The sequence below is a fragment of the Cuculus canorus genome, chromosome 3, assembly GCF_017976375.1.
Source record: "Cuculus canorus isolate bCucCan1 chromosome 3, bCucCan1.pri, whole genome shotgun sequence".
Lineage (NCBI taxonomy): Eukaryota > Metazoa > Chordata > Aves > Cuculiformes > Cuculidae > Cuculus > Cuculus canorus.
Window position 1 is genome coordinate 53,893,404 of NC_071403.1, and position 21,641 is coordinate 53,915,044.

The 21,641-nt window shown below is 37.0% G+C and overlaps 1 protein-coding gene across 4 annotated transcripts in view; it reads right to left on the reverse strand.

The window, feature by feature from the left end:
• UTRN (utrophin) overlaps positions 1–21,641 on the reverse strand; it is a 336,261-nt gene that overhangs the window by 76,014 nt on the left and 238,606 nt on the right. For all 4 annotated transcript variants that reach the window (XM_054061674.1, XM_054061672.1, XM_054061671.1 and 1 more), the window contains 2 exons: positions 12,144–12,273; positions 1,095–1,363 (listed from right to left, as the gene is read on the reverse strand). In XM_054061674.1, the coding sequence (XP_053917649.1) occupies positions 1,095–1,363; positions 12,144–12,273 (399 nt within the window). The remainder of the gene's footprint in view (positions 1–1,094; positions 1,364–12,143; positions 12,274–21,641) is intronic.

Consider the following 21,641-nt stretch of genomic DNA (forward strand, 5'->3'; position numbering starts at 1 on the left):
TACCAGCATCCCATGACGAGCACAGTGTCAGATACGTGACCTCAGGGACCTCTAATGTTTTGTCAGATTCATTCTCGAGCTTAAAAGCTGAAAAGTTGTGTTTGTGAAACAGAAGCTTGGTGATAACTGCTAACTTTGCCTGAAACAGCAGTTTCCTCTACCTACACATACATACCCATGTGTTCTCCTGGATTCCCTGAGATATTCATGCACTCTACCAAACACTGTGCTGTTTCCAGTCAGCTCTCTTGGATAATGTTGGTTATCAAAAGGTATTCCTTCTTTGGGGAGCTCTGCGTTGCTGGGTCCCTACCCAACCAATGCAGCTAAGCAAGAAACAGCTATCACCCATCATGAGCAGCCATGCCTTGCCATGCAGAGCCCTGCATAGGTGGCCTGAAACTCTGGCTGCAAGAACTGGTATGCCCTTGAGAACATTATATGGTAGCATGTGTTTTTCACTTTGAAATAATCCTGAAGAGAAGCCAGGCTAAATTAAAAGCAAATAAAAGTTTTCACTAATACAAGCTAAAATAGACAATAGACGTGCTAAGTCTGTGAAAGTTAAGGAACATAAAATTGTGTACACACTTCTGTATGACTGAAAGGCCTCTGAATGTTTTTCTGAGAAGAAAGCTATACATGATGGCCAAACAGATCTGAGAGTTCACCACTATAAAAAGGAGGGGAGCCTAATGTCACTTGCCAGCAGGGTAACTGACTCAACCTTGCTCATACTCCAGTGCCTGGGCAAAGCTCCAAAACACACCCATGGCCTAACTATGGATTAGACAGAATTTTTAAGGAGGAAAATATTTAAATCCTATAATGCAAGTTTACTAATTTAATGAATGCTATACGACATACGCATCTGTAGCTTGCTGATACACGTGCTTACGTAATCACTGCTGGTGTAGGGAATGCTGTACTGTACTGTACTTTGAGACCTCAGACCTAGTCTTTAAAAAGCAGTTTAAACTGTACACTAGAATTTAAATATACCATGTATACATATCTAACATGACTAGGAGTAGAGGAATGGAGGAGTCTGACTCTCACACAGGCTAAGCATTTCGCAGTAGTTCTGCACTTACTGTAGTTTTCTCAATGTGATCTGGTAATGAATCTATAAGCAAGTCTCCCACAGGTTTCCAGCCATTCCTCACGTTCTCAGCTTCCTTCAAGTCAGCATCAAGGTCATCCATGGCACACTGCAAGTCTTTCAGTTTTTCTAATGCTTTGTCCACTTGCTTTTGCCAGATACTGGCACTGGCATTTAAGTTCTCCCATTTCTCTTTTACCTCCGATGACTGCTTACGCATAGCTTTGGCAATCCTCATGGCTTTCTCCTCAGGAGTCAACTCTGCAGAGGGAAAGAAAAGGTACACTGTTGGATTTTTTTTTTTTGCTGTTATTCCCGTCTAGTTAAACAGAGGGCGCTTCTGAGGTACACACTCAAGACATTAAGTCTCATTTGAGTCAACTGATGATTTATTTCAGCAGGTACATGGCAGAACAACGTCCACCTTGCCATTAGTGAAATAAACCTTAAATCACTCCCCTAATGACAAAAATGAAGCTTGATCATAGGAAAATAAGAGACTATTCTTCCCTATTGGAAACGGCAATAGAGAATCTGAGGACCATTTAATGTATGAAGAACAACAATGCTTCCCTCTTGGATCACTTACCGCCATGTCTCACTGCATCCCTAGGATATCTCTTCTGTCTCTATTTGCTAGCAAAACTCAAGGTGTACAGAGTACCACATAGTAAGCAGTTCTGCAGCTCTACATCCATTTTTCTGTGTTAAAATTGAAGTCCTAGAAGGCTGGTTTAAATAGGTTTTGCAAATCTAAAAGTGCTAAATGAACCTGTTGACTGAAAAAGAGCCAGGCTTAGGGTGAACTATTTCTCTCAAATTTCAGGCTCACACGTCTAAATTCCATGCAACCTAGCAACCACGGAAATCCCATTCATGTTAGCAAAGACCAGCTGCCACTGAATAAGCATAGCCAAGTGGGTACACACATAACCTCAGGACATAGTCACAGAAGATGATACTGATTATTCCAACAAATTGCTTATTTATAAATCCCTGGTCTCTCATAAGTCTGGAAGACATCAGACAGAACTCCACACCATGGACATGTTTCATCCTTCTTTGACAACAAGAACTGAGGCAGCTGGTGCCATATCACTTTTCCACAACAGATTATTTCTGCAAACCAGTCAGGTGGTCAATCAATAAGAGAACACACTGCCTTTCCCAGGTCTTCAATTTGAGACTAAGCAAGACCCAGACAGTCAGAAAGCTAAAAAGAAAACCCTAATACAACCCCAGCAGATCCTGCTGCTACTGCTCAGAGGGACCTTGCTGAAAAAAGTCATGGATAGCTTCGTTTACTAGCTAAGACTTGCTCCTGTAATGGCAAACAAAGCCAGTCTCCTTCTTCATAGCAACCTGGAGTTCCTGCAGGCATAGAAGTGAGCAGAGGAAATGCGATATAATGCAGAAAGCAAAGAACAAAAGAAGGGGTAAGAGAGATGGCATACCCTGAAACTGAGCCAGCTGGCCTCCTATTAACTCCTATATAAAGCCCTTGGAAAAGGTTTATCACAGTATTCTTGTGATTAAAAATTCAAGTGTTTTCTATTAATGAATTATACACAATCATGCAAAGATGAAAGCACCATGCTTGTCAGTTTTGTAAAATCTTATTAGCCCATATCAGTCTTGATAAATACTAGACTACAAATATTAGAAAAGGACGTATAAGGGAGAGCATGTTGCCAAATGACCAAGTATTGCCCAAAAGCACAAGGCAACTAGCTAAGAAATAGTTACATAAGAGAAAAAAGCACCGTCAATGGTAATCAAACAAAAATGAGACAAGGACAATCAACAAGACACCACCACCACTAAGTGAATACAAATATCTAGGCTGTAGGTTGCAAAGCATATTTTGACTTCTATTCGAAAAGCTGTTTTACAAAAAGAGAGCCACTTGAAGAAAGAGTGGAGCAGAGAGGGTCAAAAAAAAATTTGAGCTTACCAATATTTTTTAGTGACTTGGTGGGTATCATAAGCTATCACACAGAAGCACTGCTTATGTGCACTCTGCCTGCAAAGACAATGACTAGCCAGGCTTGGGCAAGAGGGTATTTGAGAAAAGGAATTTGGGGAGGAACAATTGTGACAAAAACCTGCAATGCTTAACTAGATGTGAAGGGATATAAATTATATATGTAGCTCTGGGATATAGAGACAGGGCAGTCACCCATAATTTGCTATAGTGACAGATCAGAATAAAGATGAAAACCAAAGATAGGTTGTGATAAATGGTATCTTGTCTGTGGAATTCCAGCAATCCACAGTAGAATAAACTACATAACCTGACAACACAGTTCTGGGATGATCTTTACCCCAAGGTTTGCAACAGATTTTAGAAAACGGGAAAGAAATAACGCTTAAGTTCTAAGCAAAAAAAACTTTCAGATAAACCCTGTATTTTAAACAAAAGCAACAGCTACAGATTGCTTATGTAAAGATACGAAAGAAGTTGTTACTGGAAATACTTTTAGAATTATTCATCCTTCAGAATAATAATATAGCATTGATGAACAGAAAAGAACACCCTACATCCCCTGGTGACAAAGGGACTATGAACAATCTAGAAGCCAAGTTAAATTGCAGCACTCAAGAAAGTTGCACCTAGTGGCAAAGTTCAGTATAAATATATATCTCAACATCATAGGTTGAGGAATCCTATGATATTCTGTGTTACAATCATACATTGAGGACAACCAGGTCTCAGGAATAAAAGCTGAAGGACTTTAAATGAGGATTCAGGGGGCACCTAAAGTTAGAATATTTTACACAAGGAAAGCGAACACTGAGCTTCACCGAAAGGGGACAGAAAATTGCAGACGGTGCAGGAAGCCTTCTTTGTTAGCACAGAATCACAGAATCGTTAAGGTTGGAAAAGACCTCCAAGATCATCAAGTCTGGGACATACACATAAACTGGACTAAGTAGAAGTTACATACACACAAAGCTGCAACCTGCTTTTTTTATCCAACACCATGTGCTTGCATCATCCTTTACCTGTATCATAGTGGAAAACCTACCAAACCTGAATAAAAGAGTAGAAAGTTGGAAGGGCTTAATAGTTTTAAACTAGAGTAATTAGCAGGTGATTTAAAATGATCAGTCACTTGGCAAGGAACATGCTGAAGCTTTATTAAGAGCTGAAAATCTTGCAAAACTTTTTGGTTGTCCGTAAAGGTACTGACCCAACAGATTTAATGAGCGCTTCTTGCTCCAACAGAGGGAATAAAGAGGCTGCAGCAATAAATGGGAACAGATGAGAGGAACAACAGCCTGACTTTGGCCAGGTAAAACAAGGCAGCTTTACTTACCGCAGACTAGTCATATATTTTGGGAAGGAATTCCAGATTGACTGGGGTGATAACAAGTACTGAACTGAAAACCTAAACATCTTTTAAAACCATTTAACCATTTATCAAATCCACGTCATTGTGTGAGGATATCTGCCATATATTTTATTTGAAAAAAATATTAATTTATTGCAAGACTGCTTTATTTTACAAAATCCTTGGAAGGATTGTAAAACTACATAGACTTGTAAAGTTGCCCTATATAAAAAAAAATTTCTACGTTTTATGAGCTATAAAAACATTCAGCATTTATTCATTTAACAGAGAAATACATCTTTATAACTTCACGTTTTCTATCATGAAAATTCAACTTTACTGATGAACAACACATTGCTTTTTTTTTCTTAAGCAAATAACACGTTCTCCAAGATACTGGTTGCAGAGTATAGAATTGTAAACCTCAAAAAAAAATGTCTTAACCGTGAGAAATTCCTTTTATGAGTTTGGAATTCATTTCAGCAGTCTGTTCATTACATACACTGGTAGACAGTTCCTTTTTCTACTAAAAAAACACTACACAGTGGGTGGTCGTTTTTTGTCCGAACTTTATATAGTCTTCTCAATGATCAGCCTTTTTTCCCCCTCTTCCTCTCTCCTTTTTTTTTTTTTTTTTTTTAATGGTACTTCTTACGCTATAGCCACTTCAACAGCTGCTCTGAACTTAAGAAAAGCCTATATTCACTGGACCACTTCTTTACCGGAGAGGAAAGACATTAACTGACCTTGCAGTCAGGGAGAAAGAGCAGTAAAAATAAAGTGCTTCTGTAGTGGAAAAAACTTGATTTTTAATAAGCATATTTTGCCACAAAAAAAAAAAAAAGAAGCAGTATGTCCTGGTTTCAGCTGGGTTAGTCTTTTCATCCCAATACTTGCTGTGTTTTAGAGTTAGTGCGAGAATAATGTTGATAACACCTATTGTTTTAGTTTTTGCCAGGTACTGTTTATGCTCAGCTGGAATAGAAATAATTTACTTCCCAGTAGTTGCTGGTTTTTAGAATTCATATAAGAAGAAAGTGGAAAATACACAGATGTTTTTAGTTGTTGCTAAGAAATCGAAGACATTTCTGGTTTCCCATGTTTTGCTAATGTACAGGTGCAGAGCCAGGACAGCTATCTCAAACTGGCTAATAGAATATTATATACCATAATGTCATAACGCTCAGTATAAAAAACAGGAATTTGGCCAGGGAGGTGGTGTGTGGGACTGACAGGCAATCCAAGTTCCACATTCAATGTTCTGCATTCCGCTATCGTTGCTCTTGCTGTGATCTCTGCACTCACTGCTATCTCTGCACTCGCAGAAATCTATTATTACTATTGTACCTTCTTTCACTGTTCTATTAAAACTGTCTTTATTTCAATCCACACGTTTCGCTTTCCTTTTCTGATTTTCCTCTCCATCCCACTGGCTAGTGAGAGGTGAGAAAGCAGATGTGTATTGCCTGTCAAGCTGCCAGCTACAGGCTAAACTGCAACACAATGAAAGCACCAATGGCTTTTCTGTCTCCAGCAGAGACAGAGTCACATGGAAGGAAAACTTTCAAGTCTAAATTTTATAGCTGCCTTATGTTGCTTACCCAGAATACTTGGTAACATGTCAGTGGAGAAAATCCCTCCTTGTTTGAGGACTTATTTTAGATCTCAAACTATACCTAGCTCTAGCAGTTTTGATTCTAAAGAACTGTGGCTTGATCTTCATTAGGGAGATTTGAACTTGTGATCTCTTTGTGATCTTGCCACAACTACATTAATTTCCTTTCACCTTTAATATATTCTTAGTAAAATACACTAGAACTGGAGCTGACTTCATTCCCTGTCCCTTGCCCATTATGCCAAATATTGTCTCTTCCTTGGTTCAATCAGTCTTTGCTAGAAAAAACAATGGGTGATACAGCACTTGTATCATTATGAACACTTTAATATTATTCGAACAGACACAATGGCACACTATCAAACTCTAAAGAGTTTGGCAGAACCAAAAGCAATGCTATCATTGCATGAATAAGTTCTTTAGAATCGCTCCAGCAAAAGCATTCTCTGGGTTTTTAACAATATGGACAGAAAACTTAGTTCTGATAGGTTGGGAATAGGAAATTTAAAGAATACGCAGCAACTAGTTAATTTGGAAACATTAATCAGACCCCAAACACCCAGCCATGCAAGCACAACCCTGTATGTCACCTTTTCCTCCTATTTAAATATTTATTGTATATGTAGTTAAAGCAAAGAAAAAAACACAATCATTTTCACCTTAGCCCATTTAGGTTTTCTTCTATCAAAACTGAAAGTTCTTCAAACCAAAGAAATATAATTAGAGTGAAACAAGAAAGTCTCTGCAGGATAAAAGACAAATTACCTTTGGTCTGCAGAAGACAGAATTGTGAAAGCACGGAAAACGAAAGCTGTTAACCTCACGTATGATGAACACTTCTGGAAAGGGCCCAGAGTATAGGCTCCAGATAAAGACAAATGAGAACAACGCTAGCAAATACATATCTATATATCTCTATACATCTACCTCCTTTAATATAGCTGATGAGGAAAAAAACCAGCTTCTAGTTAAATTAAGTCATCCCATAGCATCTATACTCAGAAAAAAAAAAAAAAAGACTATAGCGATCTTGAGAATCGCATATTTATCCAGCATAATCACTGTAACTCGCCGATATTATCAAAACACACAATTCTTTCCAATAAAAACAATCCATCATTTTGCAATAAATGGGACAATCCAAAGCAAGTTCACAACACTGGAACCTAAACCAGGTATGAATTCAGTTTTAGTCTGCTCCTGCCATAAAACCAGAAAAATCCAGATATAACAGTACTGTTATAGCATCACCAAGCTATGTCTTTTTCCAGTTCCTGTAGAAGGGAGAGTACTAGTGGAAAGAAGGCTATCACTACTGTATCCTAGTTACTCTAAGGTAAGCATGAAATTAATGCTATGTTTCTTTCCAAGGCACTATGACTGCAGATTGTAATAGGTTTTTTATTTCTTGCAAAATCAATAATTTTTTTTCTGGCACAGCACATATGACAGGTAGCTTCTCAGCAAGGCTGCAGAAAACAGATATGCATTTCAAAACAAAACAAAGGCAACTATTTTATTCCAAAACAATGCAAAAATACCCAGGAAATAAAGGCAAGTCAGGCACCACAAAAAAACAGGGCTCTCACTTGATGGCATCCTATAACAACACCACAGGACTTTAAAAAAAAAAAAAAAATCCATATCCTGAACTTTTTTGAACCTTCTAAGCAAGTTTCTTCAACCCGTTTTCTCTGCTATACACTTTTTTGTTTAAAATTCTGAGATAGCCAACTCGCTTTCTTGAGGCTCGTTTACAATGTTTTTGAGCTACGTTTGCTCTAGACTGTAAGAAAGGAATTTTCTTTCAAACAAGGTCCTAACCTTTGACATCTATCACTCATCTACGTTGCTAGTAGCATAACTGAGAATTCTCTTGCCAACAAAGCTTTACTGGTTTCTGGAGTCTTTAAAAAAGGTAATGGTCAAAACCTAAGAAGATAGCTTCCACTTGGGAAGTATACTGTGTTTTGGCTAAAACCAGGCCATAACATAGCATACAGGCCAAGAATGAATATAAATCTGCTTAAAAATTTAAAAATAAAAAACCCAAACAACAAAATAAACCACTATGGCCTCAGGCCAGTCTGTTTCCAATACTCAGCTGTTATAAATTCAGGCTTAAAACTCCTTTAAATTTGCACTCCACACAACTCAGCAAAAAGAAACAACTTGCTTGAACTTTGTTAATATGACTCCAAGCAGGCAACCATGTAAGACTCTACAGGAAGAAATTCAAGGCTTTACCCAGGTGGACTAAACTTGAAGGGTGACTAAGACATCTATTTGAAAAGGAGAAATGCTTAGTTTGAGATTCTCTTATGGATAATGGTACATTTCTCTCACAAATTCTCAAAAGTCACAAGTAAACAAGCTCCAACTAAAACAGGTAGCAATGTTCAAAATCGTGTAAGTAGTTTCTGAGCATGACTCCACTGACCCCCATTGCGCAATTTCTAATTCTCACACTCAAGACTTCATACTCAGCCCAGTTGCACAGCAGAGAACAAAAAACTGTTCCAGAGGTGTGTGATAGCTAGTGGACAGGAACAAGTAGCTGGGAATAGAAATCCTGCCTGCTATACATATTAGAAAACAGTAAATTGATGATTTCTAGTTAGATTTTCCATGCCAAGAGGAAAAACTACAGCAGAGAATCCATCTGAATGCGATAGTGGTAGGAAGCAAAGATGACTTCTATTTACATCTGAAACAAATATGTTGTGTGTCTACAAGTTTAAATGAAGTATATCCATGTACTTCATTGATACCTATTAATATATTTCTCTTAAAGAAGACAAGTGATTCATGGGGCTTTCTAGCAGTTTAAATGATATGCTTATCACAACAACCTTTGCTACCAAATAACAGCTTTCAAAGCATGGAACCTGATTGCCATAAGAAAACTAAAAGATACTGAAGTACCTCAACGATACTGCAGATTCCTGGAAACATTCACTATTGCAGTGGGAATAAGTGTAGTGTCCTGTGGTAATCTGCTAAGGTGTTTATGTTATCTCCCCAAAAAAATCATCGCCACTCCCTCACTGCATCAGTAGAATTTTAAGGACTGAATTTCAGCAAAGCTGTATCATCAGTTCCTAGAACCCTGTGGATTGAAGACATTATTTTTACTTTCCTTTGTGTTTCCCATGGCCTGTAACCTTACCAACAGTAGAGAGATCTAAGAAGCCAACTGTAACTATACCATGAAGAATTATAATTAACACTTAAGTTTTCTCCTATACCACAGGCAAGTGACAAGCTAAAAATATAAGCACTTCCAATTTTCTTATTCTATCCATCTATCCAATTCAGCAGCTGGCCTGCTGGTTTATCAAACAGCTCCACTCTGATACCAAAGCAGCTTAAAGGCAAGAACAATGAGAAGCCTTCTTTTTTGTCATGAGACCTCCCTGTGGAAACATGGCAAAACAAAAACAGAAGAAAAGACAGATAGGAGATAAAATTACGTAGAAGGAAGCTTCTTGGAGGCCAAAGAACTGTGTTTGAATGTACCAGTTACTACATGGTACAGTAGAAGGCCAACAAAGAAAGCTTAAGGTCAGAATGGGAAAGAAGAAACCAAAGCTTGCTTATAACTTGATTTTACATTCTTACGATATATTTGAAATTAACAAGGATGTTATAGACAATAATGGGTTATCATAAGGCATCCTATTAATATTTTTTCGAAGACAGGCTGTCAGCTTACAATCCAAAACCACACTCCTTCCTCTTTAGCAACACAAACTGTACATCACCGAAGTTAATGAGTTAACTTTCATCTACTGCAGAGAATACCAGACTTGAGAAACTGACAGAAAATAATAAAAAGACATTTTCAAAGCAAACATAAGTCTGCACCCACAGTCTTCACTGAAAAGGGTTAATTGGAAGAAAAATTGTGTGTCTGGATGTCTTCAAATCTAGAGCTGTGGCTTTTTGGAGATCGATGACATTACTTGTCAGAAAAAAATTACTAGACTCAGTCCTAGGTGAAATTTAACAGCTTATAAGAGATCAAAGCAGATGATTCAAAGACTTATTTTGGCCTAGAAATCTATAAAGCTACAGAAAGTGCAAAACAGCTCTGTGCAGGGTGCAGGTACTCACTTCTGGCAGCCGGGCTGCACAGGGGCCTCTGTGAGGAGAGGCAAAGGCCACACGATGCTGGAGACAGTCAACAGCAGATGATCTATCAGAGGGCACCATGCTGGTGCCACGTTGGTGTTACCTCAGAGAAAGTGTATTTAAGAAACAGCAGAAAACACCAGAGAGGGAGGAAGAGGAAGCAACGAAAAGGAGAAAGAGCAGAAGGAACACCAAGGTCAGATGAGGAGGAGCACCTCCATGGTAAGGTAGATGTTCCCCACGCAGAGCCCACGCTGGGGCAGAGGAAAGATGCGAGAAGAAATGAGCAGAAAGAAACTACTAGGCTGACTGTGGACCCACCACCTCCACACGCTCTCACACCATTCATTGCCCTGTTCAAGAGGCTGAGTGTGACCTGGTGTCATAACAAGGGGAGAAGGAGATAAGAATGAAGGAGTCAAGTTGAGCCTGAGAAAGCAGGGTGGAAAGCTGTGGTTTTAGTGTTTGCCTTTTTGTTTCATCAAATTCTTTACTATTCTGTTATCATTGCCATCTGTGTAATAAGTAGTAGTAGTAGTAATCATAATAAATAGAATAAAAAGCCCTTATGATGCAGATCATACGAAGTTTGCTTTTGCACTCTTAGACAACGCTACATTATTGATATCAACTCCTGCCAGAATATGACCATTTTACTCTGGTAACGCTGTATGTATTAGCATTGTTTGTGCTGGGTGATTCTATAGCTTTTGAGAAGAGAGTCTGTGACTTGAAACTTCAGTGTGAATGAATGACTAAATATAAAGTGAGCATTCTTTATTTTTCAACTGCAAGCTTGCTTGTGATTTAGACCAACTGAAATATTAGAGATGCAATATATCAAACAAGTTTGAGAGTAAAAAAACAAATAATGTTTTCAGGAGTCAAGAGTTTAAAAAGGAGGTAGTAAGATACATTACAGCAGCTCAGATATCAGAACTAATCACGGAGGAAAGCTGTGCATAGGCTTTAATCACCACCTATTCAAGCTTTATGACAAAGTTGAATTAGGGAATAAGAAACTGCATAAAAGTTTTCATAGAAATAACACAAAGTATGGACACAGGAAAGATTAGTTGTTTCCACCGAACAAACCTTAGAAGTGTACTATGGAGATGTATAGGAAGATGTATGGGAAGAAAAAAATTAACTCCCTTTACAAAATTACAGCATAGCTGCTTCTCTATTATACAGAACAGTAAATTATTCACAACTTAAAGCAGCTGATGTTTCTGTAAAAGCAGATGACTACATTTTCCAAGATTACTCTTGTGTTATTAAAAGTAAGACTTCTATAAAGTTGTAACTTACATCACAAATGTAATTCTAGGACATAATGACACAGATATTTAGTATCTTTTTCTATTCTGTGGTTATGGGGGTGAGGTGGAGGAAAATTATTACTTCCTTGTTGTTCTCTGGATTAGACAAATACCTCAATTAACACCACGCAAACATCATTTCTAGGGTAGCTGTGGTTTGTTCCTTAGTAATAATTGACCTAACGTTGAAATCTTTAAGATCCTGTAATGACAGCCATCCTAAATCTGATTCCTTTTATTTCTAATGAGAAGCACCACCAAATACATTTGTTTCTACTGGTTGAGCAGAACTCTGAAATAATGACACATATACATTTGAATGTGCTTCCTTGAACTACTATTCTGACTATATTTAAGGTAAGTAAAAAGAAAGAACTGATGACTTAAGTGTTTTGAATAAAAAAATTGGAAAAGGAAACAGACTTTTCTACTTCTATTAAAACATGAGTACTTCCAAAGCAGAGTAATACTTTGGGGCAAAATCTTCAAAAAAAAAAACCAGCAATCAGGATGTTGTTTGGAAAATTCAAAATTCTGAAGTCTAACCAAGTAATAGGGATATAAAATATGTACTAGAGACACATAAGGCTTTATTCTTTTCTTTTATCCATTCCCAGAAAAGAATATTTTCTGACCTGTTTTTGAATGCAGGCTCCTTCTTGGCTCCTCAGGCCCCTCAATTGGTTGGTCAGCAAGGAAAACTCGTGCCTGGTCCACAGCATTGAGAATGGCTTGCTCTTTATCCTTCAGTTCGCGCCTCAGTGCCTTTGGGAAGAGAAACAAGAATGCCATTTGTAATTTCATCTTGTGACTAACAGATACTATACCATTTTCTCTGTTTTCACCCCTATGACCAGTGCTGTCCAGTAAGTGAATAATAGTCAACATGTCATTCAGACTGCAAGATAAAATGTAAATTTTACAAAACAGAAATGGCAAGAAATTAATTAAGGCTAGAAGGGTATTTTTTATAGAATTAAATTAAGAACTGAACACAAGACATGATGATAGGTTTTAAAAACATTAACAGAAACCAAAACTAAAACATTCAACTTCAAAAAAAGAAAATCCAAGTAAAATTAAACTGTTTATTGGTATATTACAATAACAGACTTTTTTTTTCTTTTTTGGTAGATGGAATAACAGAAAAATTGCATAAATTGCATCTACTGAAACTTCAGAAAAAAAAATCACAAATGCTAAAAAGAATTGCAAAAGTACTTTACATTCCTTTGAAAATGCTACCTCTTATTTGTCTCCTAACTATTAATAGTTGTAAAACTTAGAAAATATGTAGCCAGAACTTTTATGATGAGAATACATTCTGAAAAAGCATCCTTCCAATTAGCCAAAAATATCTTGAGCCTCATAAACACAGCAAAAAATCAGCTTTTAATATCACTTCTTGCTAATGGAAACGAATATCAGAATATTTTGTTCTCTAGCAATTATGATTTTATTCAAAGGGTTAAGTGTAACTACCCTTTTCTAAAACAAGTGTTCATAATAGCCAGCTGTAATATTTCTTACGAAGAATTTTCTTCTATTTGTTTCTTTAAGTATAAATCTGTTCCACCTAGAAGGAAATTGCTTTGGATGTTTAAGTTGTGTTACTTTCTATGAACAGAAACAGAAAACAAGATACTTTAAACATTATTGAAAGGCTATGCTTAATTTTTAGCTCTAAATAAAAAATCAAGGCTTATTTTGCTGACACAATCTGTTCAGGCCCCATTCCAGCTCAAGAAAAGCAGTTAGGCAGCATTCACAGCATCACATAATAAAATGAGTGCTTTCCACTACAGAAAATTGTGCAAGTTACCACGGAAGGCTCATAAATGCTACCTTACCCTTCTCATCAGTAAGTCTCCTGATGCCACAAATGCAAAACACAACTGCATATTGACTTCAGCTCAGCAAGAGGAAAGATGTTATTTTCCCAGTCTTCTCCTATACTTTGTTCCTTTATCCTCATCTTCCCAAATCTTTTTATCCCTTCTCAATCTAGTTCTGCTCCAAATGAAATAAAAAACCACTCAAACTCAAAATGATCACCGAAAATATGCTAGCCTCCATTATGTTTAGGAACATGCACTGTACAGTCCTATTTTCAGTAACCATTAACTACTGTCTTCATATAAAAAACTTTTCAGAACAGTATTATCTCTACATGCCTTTGCACAGCAATAATAACAAGAAGAATAAGCGTTGTTCTTTGTAGGAATCAGTATATACTGTGTTTAATAAGAAAAAAAACCCTGTAACTTAAAGACCATGCCCTACTTTGTAAAAAAAAAAACAATTAAAAAAACCACAGAAATTCACGTACTGTAAAAGCAACATTCCAAATCAGCACAGGATGTATCGATATTTTAACTTCACATTACATATACTGGAATAAGACTCTTCGAAATCATCTGTATTTTACAAATAATGGAAACATTATCCATGCAGAAATTTGTTTCAGGAAAGAAGGAAGGAAGCCATTATCACTTGTGTACGATTAAGGCTCAAAAATCACCCATTTAAAGACCTTTCGGTTAGTAGATTGTGTGGATGCATCATTAAAATAGAATCTTAACTTTTAAATTAAAGAATTTTTCAGAAACAGAGGAGTGATTCCTTTACTTTAGTGTGAAGTAAGAACTCTTTCTAGTATTACTTTTTTTCTCCATGTAATTTCCCAAGTATTTCCCAAGGTACAAGAAACAGGGAGCTATGACAGACTTAGAGCCTACTAAAGCCTTTCAGCACTGTAAATAATCTAGAGAAAGATCTCATTTGCTGTTTCTTCTGTTTATTTTCACATATCGTGTTTATCAATTTCTCCTGATTGCCCACAATAAAATTTCAATCAAGTCTAACCTAGGACACCTTGGATTTAATTCTCTGCCCCCCTCCACCATCCATGCTACAGAAGCTGTTCAAATTGAGGTTGACAACACAAAGATTTTAAGACTTTGGCTCATCAACTCTTAACTCATCCATGGCATTCCCTATTAATATATCCTGACAAAGAAAACTTTTGGCATGAAAGAAACCTTGCACATGAAATAATAATATTGAAATCATTTACTAGTAAAGAGTATCTTCAGCGACCACAGACTACTTACATTATGGCTTACATATTATCTGCTTATGCCACTGATACAAAAATAGTTTTTGGAACTGCCACACGGGCTTGCATAATTTTATTCCTTGTTTCTTAGCAATATTCAATATATCTCCCTGTCTATCTCTTTCTGCCAGTAAACAAGAACAGCAATGAGAGTACATGATGCAAGAATAATGAAATATATCAATACTCTCTTGTCCTTCCAGGCAAAACTCTACGCAACAGAATAAAAAAGAAACCCACTTATAAATCTAATATCAAGCTCAAATATCATCTGCCTAGAACGAACTAAAGAATGATTTCATTGTAAAAATCATATCTACAAGAACACTACCGAGTAAAATTAAGTCATAAAACGCCCAGCAAGGAACATGAAAGCTGCAATACTGGGTTTGATTATTGCATTGACAATTTTTACCTAATAAGAAGCACAAACATGCATTTTGGTGTTTTATTCAGTTTTGCAAAAGGTATCTCCTAAATGGTTACTCAGAATGGAGTACAGAATATACTCAGTAGAGAAGCACAGTATTGTGTTGCTTCATTCCCCCTTTTTTGCGTATAAGGACTACAACAGCTAAAGCATTCTTACACCTTTGAGAGTAGCACCAGTTCTGGTAGAGGGAAATTTTTTCCCCCTCTATCAAGCTATACTTTCCAGGGAGAAAAAAATCAGGAGAAAAATACTACTAGAATTTCCGCACAGATTAAATAAATAAGTGAAGGTACGGCAAACCTTGTAGATGGAACTGTCCACTAATGAGATAAACATAAGGATGCAAGTATTTTTTAGTGCAACTTTGGCAGTAATTCGTACCATCATATTTCATACTACAACTGTAAATTGTACAATTACTGTATACTTTAGGTAATTGTTTAAAATGCAAGCTTCATTTCCCTCAGTAATCTGACAGATGACAGGCTGCCAGATTCAATGTCTACTTCCAACAGTTTTATTCCATTTGCAAATTCATTCTTATTACATAAACCATGACAGGGATTTTTAAAGATTTTGGAAGATTTTAAAGATTACATCTACAACACTAATTGTAGACGTGCTTGATTCTTATAAAAGAAGAGGGGAAAAAAATGGAAACTTAAAATATGATGTGCAGATGCAGTGTTGAGTCACAGTTGTCAGAGCTGATGTTAAATAATACTATCCAAGAAGAGTTAAAAAAGCCTCCTTTGAGAAATGAAAGAATTCTGACACTAGTATATGGACAGAGGCTCAAAAAACTGCACTCTTGAAATGTTTTATGTTTCCCCCATTATAACTTTGGAAATTATACATCATTTACTCCATTAAACCAAGATAATATAACCCATTTGCCCTCTCTTCATTAGAGATGCTTATCATTCCTAATATAAAAACTAACTCTTCTTATAAATAACATTTTTTAAACTCACTGTCTGAACTTATAGACAATGAATTCACCTAAACCAAGGCCTTCCAAAATTTCTTAGGAATGCTTTGCAGCTGAAGCCTTCCTTTTCCACTCTTGAAAAATCAGAAAGCTAGAAAAACTTTTGCTATTCATTAATTTCTACACTGTTTAGCGTCTCCTATAATCACCTATTTACTTCAGTTGCATCTCAAAGTTATTTTTCAAGCATAGTAAGCGAGCTTCTAAAATTATGCCACTGTTGTTTTACAGCCTCTTTTTTTTCCTCTTTTGAATTGTACAGGCTTGTATAGAATAATTCAAAGGAGTAGATCAGCTTAATAGTTCCAACAGATGAAGGCAAAGCTAATTTCAAAGAAAACACACGGGATGTTTCTTAAAAACAGAGCATATTTAAATCAGGTCTCATTACGCACTCTTTCAAGGAAATAAAGATGTATGTTATTGTACTCTCATCAGTTTATCACATTATAGCTTTATGTGGCAATCAGCAGCTCCTGTAGCATTTAATTACTTAGTCATCTTTATCTTGCACATGGCTCTTGAAAATCTCCTCTTCCTTTTATACACTAAAATGAAATGGAAAAAAACCATCCGTGACACATGATAGGATGGGGAGAGTAAGCGGGATGATTGAGAAAACTAGAGGAATGGAAAGAGGAATTGTTCACAAAGATCACAGAGATCAAAGTCCTGACCAAGTCTCTGCCAGGTGTCTGCATCATTAAAGAATCAACTACAAAGAAAATAAGTGTAGCATATTTAAAAGCTGCTCCTTCATTACAGACACTCTTTAATAAAACATAGAAACATAAAATTTCAAAAGTAACCATTTTGGTTTCTGAATATATCTCCCTGTGGAAGTCAGTTTTATAATGTATCTATCTTAGCTTATATGGAATACATTCAAATAAAAAACAATATTTACTTTGAAATGGTGCGTCTCACTATGCATTTACTATTTATTACTTCATACTTCATCTGTGTGGTAAGAGAAACAACAAAGGAGAAAAATCATGCCTAATAAACAACCATTAATACCTGGAGATACATAGAAACATGAGCAGCACATCTCCAAAGATGACAACAAATCCTACATGCTAAAGTACAGCGAGGTGATTTGAGACAGCCAGCAAGGTCAAGTCCCACCTGACCAACACAGTGGCTTTCTGTGATGGCGTAACCACAGCAGTGGACACAGGAAAAGCAACGGGTGTAATCTACCTGGATTTCTTTAAAGCCTTTGACACAGTCCTCCACAGCATCCTTCATTCTAAATTGGAGAGATATGGATTTGATGGGTTGACTGTTCAATGGTCACATTCAGAGAGTAGTGGTCAATGTCTCGATGTCCAGATGGAGATTAGTGATATCCCTCGGGGTCCATACTGGGACCAGTGCTGTTTAGTATGTTCATCAATGTCATAGACAGTGAGAGTGAGTGCATCCTCAGCAAGTTTGCGGATGACACTAAGCTGAACGGTGCATTTGCTATACTGGAAGGACAGTATGTCATCCTGAGGATCCTGGACAAGCTGGAGGAGTGGGCCTGTGTGAACCTCATGTGGTTCAACAAGGTCAAGTGCAAGGTCCTACACTTGCGTCAGGGCAATCCACAGTTCCAATACAGGATCGGGGAACGACATGATTGCAAGCAGCCCTGCGGAGAAGGACTTGCAGGTTCTCACTAATAAGAAGACCAACATGAGCTGGCAATGTGCGCTCACAGCCAAGAAGGCCAACCATATCCTGGGCTGCATCAAAAGAAATGTGACCAGCAGGCCAAGGGAGGTGATTCTGCCCCTCTACTCCTCTCTTGTGAGACCTCATCTGGAATACTGTGTCCAATTCTGAAATCCTCAACATAAGAATGATATGGAGGTGTTGGAAAGTGTCCAGAGGAGGACCACAAAGATTATCAGAGGGCTGCAGCACATCTGCTATGAGGACAGGCTGAGAGAGTTTGTGTCGTTCAGTCTGGAGAAGGGAAGACTCCAGGGAGACCTTAAAGTGGCCTTCCAGTACCTGATGGGGCTGTACAAGAAAGCTGGAGAGGGACTTTTTACAAAGGCCTGTAGTGATAGGACAGGGGGTAATGGCTTTAAATTGGGGGTAGAGGCTGGGTAAGATTTAGATTAAAAATTAGGAAGAAATTCTTCATGATGAGGGTGGTGAGGCACTGGAATAGGTTGTCCAGGGAACTTGTGAATGTCCCCTCCTTGGAAGTGTTCAAGGTTGGATGAGGCTTTGAGCAGCCTGGTCTAGCGTCAGGTGTCCCTGCCCATGGCAGAGAGGTTGAAACTAGATGATCTTTAAGGCCTCTTCCAACCCAAACCATACTTTGAGTCTGTGTTCTGATATTCAGTGGCAAACAGTGACCAACACTAAACAATGAAAAGAAGGTAAAGATCAGAGCAGAAAAGAAAGAGGAATCTGTTTGCCACCAGAATAAGTGTATAGAGGTTTTAGATTTTTATTTTTTTTTAAACAGAAGAATCTCAACAGAAGTTCTGAAGATTTGTCCCACTTGCAAAAAAACTTCTCAAAAAGGACCAAAGACAAGTGAGAGACCAAGACTGCATGTCTCTAAACTGTCTCTCAATTTACCATTTATCACTTGCTGCCTCTATTGCTGTAGTGGCAGTACAAAGTGTCTAGATAGGGCAGCAACTGTGAGGGTTCAACATGAGAGCAGACCTGGAAGTCACATCCATAGGAAATTCCTTTTTTGCCTGCATGCGCAAGGAAACTAAACTGGCAGGAGTAAAAAAGCATATATGTGGGCAAATGAGAACTATACTACGCATAACGGTGATCTGTTACAAAGAAGTCTATAAATCTTAGCTTACTTAAGACTTTCCCTTCAATTTACCAAAATATAGATGATTCAGGCCAGAAAAAAGGTTTTTTCTTCACTGAAAGTATTTGTCTCTTGATAATTTCTCTTTCTACTCTTGTCTATGGATGACCTTATGTGGTCATGGCTATTTACCAAAAATATCACCCATCTCTGAATATGCATTACATGAAATTTACATGAAATAAGCACGTAAAACATTTCAAACAAAGTGCTTTGCAGGAGTGCTTTGCAGGAGTACAGCCAAAGAGATAAAGGATGCAAAGTATGTTTAATCATCAACTGTTCAGACTTACAGACATGAAATACAAAGCCGTTTCTAACACTTGAAAATGTAAAATTTACTACCTCAAATTGCATCTATGTATTTATGTGGCTTAATTTATTATGTGCCTTAATTAAAAAAGGGTAACTGACTTCCTTCTGAACTTGTTAGATTAGTTAAAAAATGGTAAGGCTCTTTCCTTCATTTTCTTCCAACAGCATTTTAAAATCAGAAAAAGATGCTTTGAAGTCTGTTTGGAAACTTATGTACAATAACCTTGTAGAGACTTTGAAAGGACTCCTTTGTGTACTAGAAAAGAATCCTGAACTATATTGTGATGGCAGAGGTAAGCTTAATTTTCATACAGATTGCATCAAAAAATGACATTAAAAACCTATTCTTGAATTAAAGAGTACAAGGCTACACTTTTAGAAAAAAGTTAAGATAAAGTCTGTTTTTCACACAGTTAATGATTTGCCAAGAAATAACCTCTCTGGCCTTTTCTGAAGTAAAAACTTCAGGTCCTGCATTCCCTAGAGATACTACAAGATCTAAATCCAACCAGAGATGAAGGGAGACACTGCTTAATTAAGCAAAGATTACAAAAAAATGAGGCATAATGACAGTCATTAATATATCTTCCAGCACCAGTAATCTTACATAACTGGATTTCTTATTTCCTAGCCTACTGAAATAAGACTTTGTTATTTGTGTTTCTAGGTCAATGATAACTAAGTCTTGGTTGACCCAAGAAGTTGGAAAGGCTCAACAGAGCGTGGTCTTAGGCACTGGGAAATTGGAAAGCTTGCAGCTACTTTTATTTTTTTTTAACATCATTTAGAACCAACTACATTCCAAAACAACCCACACTGCACATCCCTGAGCTGTTGCCAAATACATTATCTTCAAAACATTTTTGCTTTTGGGTTTTTTTTTCCCTATTTATATATAATTATTGTTCTTTATATAACAGTAACCTAAAAGGACAGATATCAGTATGCTAACACAAATTCCCCACTGAACAAACTACTGAAATCCTCAAAATTATAGACAATCTTGATTTCTCCAGAAAGGTTAGTGGAAGTCTGTTGTGATGGGTTCAAAAGTGAAATAACCTTGAACACTAGGCCAAGGGTTCAAAACGAACTGGAAAGAAAATGCCACCTAGATATCATCTATGCAGTACACAAATATTTTGAGAAGCTCTTTGTAAGACAAACACATGCACATACATCTGTAAAACTGTTCACCATGACCTAGTGAAGTATAAAACAGCAATATGCTCAATGAAACCACTTGAGTCCTACAGTTACTTCTCTGGAAACACATCTGGGGCTGGAAAGACTGCAAATACTCTACATCACTGATGAAAGATTGGGTTACGTAGCACTGATGTGCTCCTTCAGGAAAGGTAACACCTAAGCACCAACCAACATAAAACCAAGACTGAACAGTAATTTGAAACTTTCCATTTTATTCTTGATTCCATTATGAGTTTTTGGAATGCCACTGATGAGATATATTCCCATAAGGACTCAACAACTTAAAACTGAGCATTTTAACAAATCACGTAGGTTCCAGTCCCTCCTTTCAGGCATTCATGTATTGTTTTGTCATTGACTAATACCAGCAGACTAGGAAGGTGACGGGTGGTGATGTAGAACTCACCTCAATTATTTCACTATTCATATATTTTTACAGTTAGCTGAAAGGACAGAATCATAGCTACAGTGAAATCAATTTATACCACCCCTCCTGTCTCAACCACTTCGGTAGGACATGGGAGTCTACTTTTATAAAGGTTTCGCCTTTATAAGTAACTAGATGGCAAAAGTGATTTAAAAATCTGACATGAGATACAACTAACTGACACTTTTAACATTAGTGTGTGATCTAGAAACTCTGGATTACACACAAAACCCCCAAATCATAAAGCAAAGCCAACCAAATGGAAACAGTATATACAGGAAATACCAATAGTCCCCTCATTCCTCCATCATCTTTTTTTCAGCCTCTTCTTTTCAGGAAAATTTGTTGGCTTCCCTTGTTAACACAATTGTTTTTATTTTAAAAATACAAGAATAGCAACATTTACTATCTATGAAGTGCACTGAAGAAATGCCAAAAGAAATAGTAAGTGACCTTCTATTATTTTTATGTGAAATATATGAAAATCTATCATTCCCATCAGTACAAAGTTTTTGTTTAGTGCTGAACATCGGCAGCATATACAAACTGAAGGCATTTTCCTATTTAGAAGGAAACTAAAGTGATTTGATAGTATCTATGGAATTTGCATGAAAATGAATTGTCAGTAATTTTTAAGGCAATTCTCCACTCTCTAAGTATATGAAATTCTAATAAACTCTACTATCTATGTGACTTTGGGAAAAACACCACGGATTTTTATGAAGAAGCTAGTTTCAAGTTTTTGAAGACAGTCTCCGAGGATTCTGTAATCCAACACAAGTAACATGGGCATTATGGTAC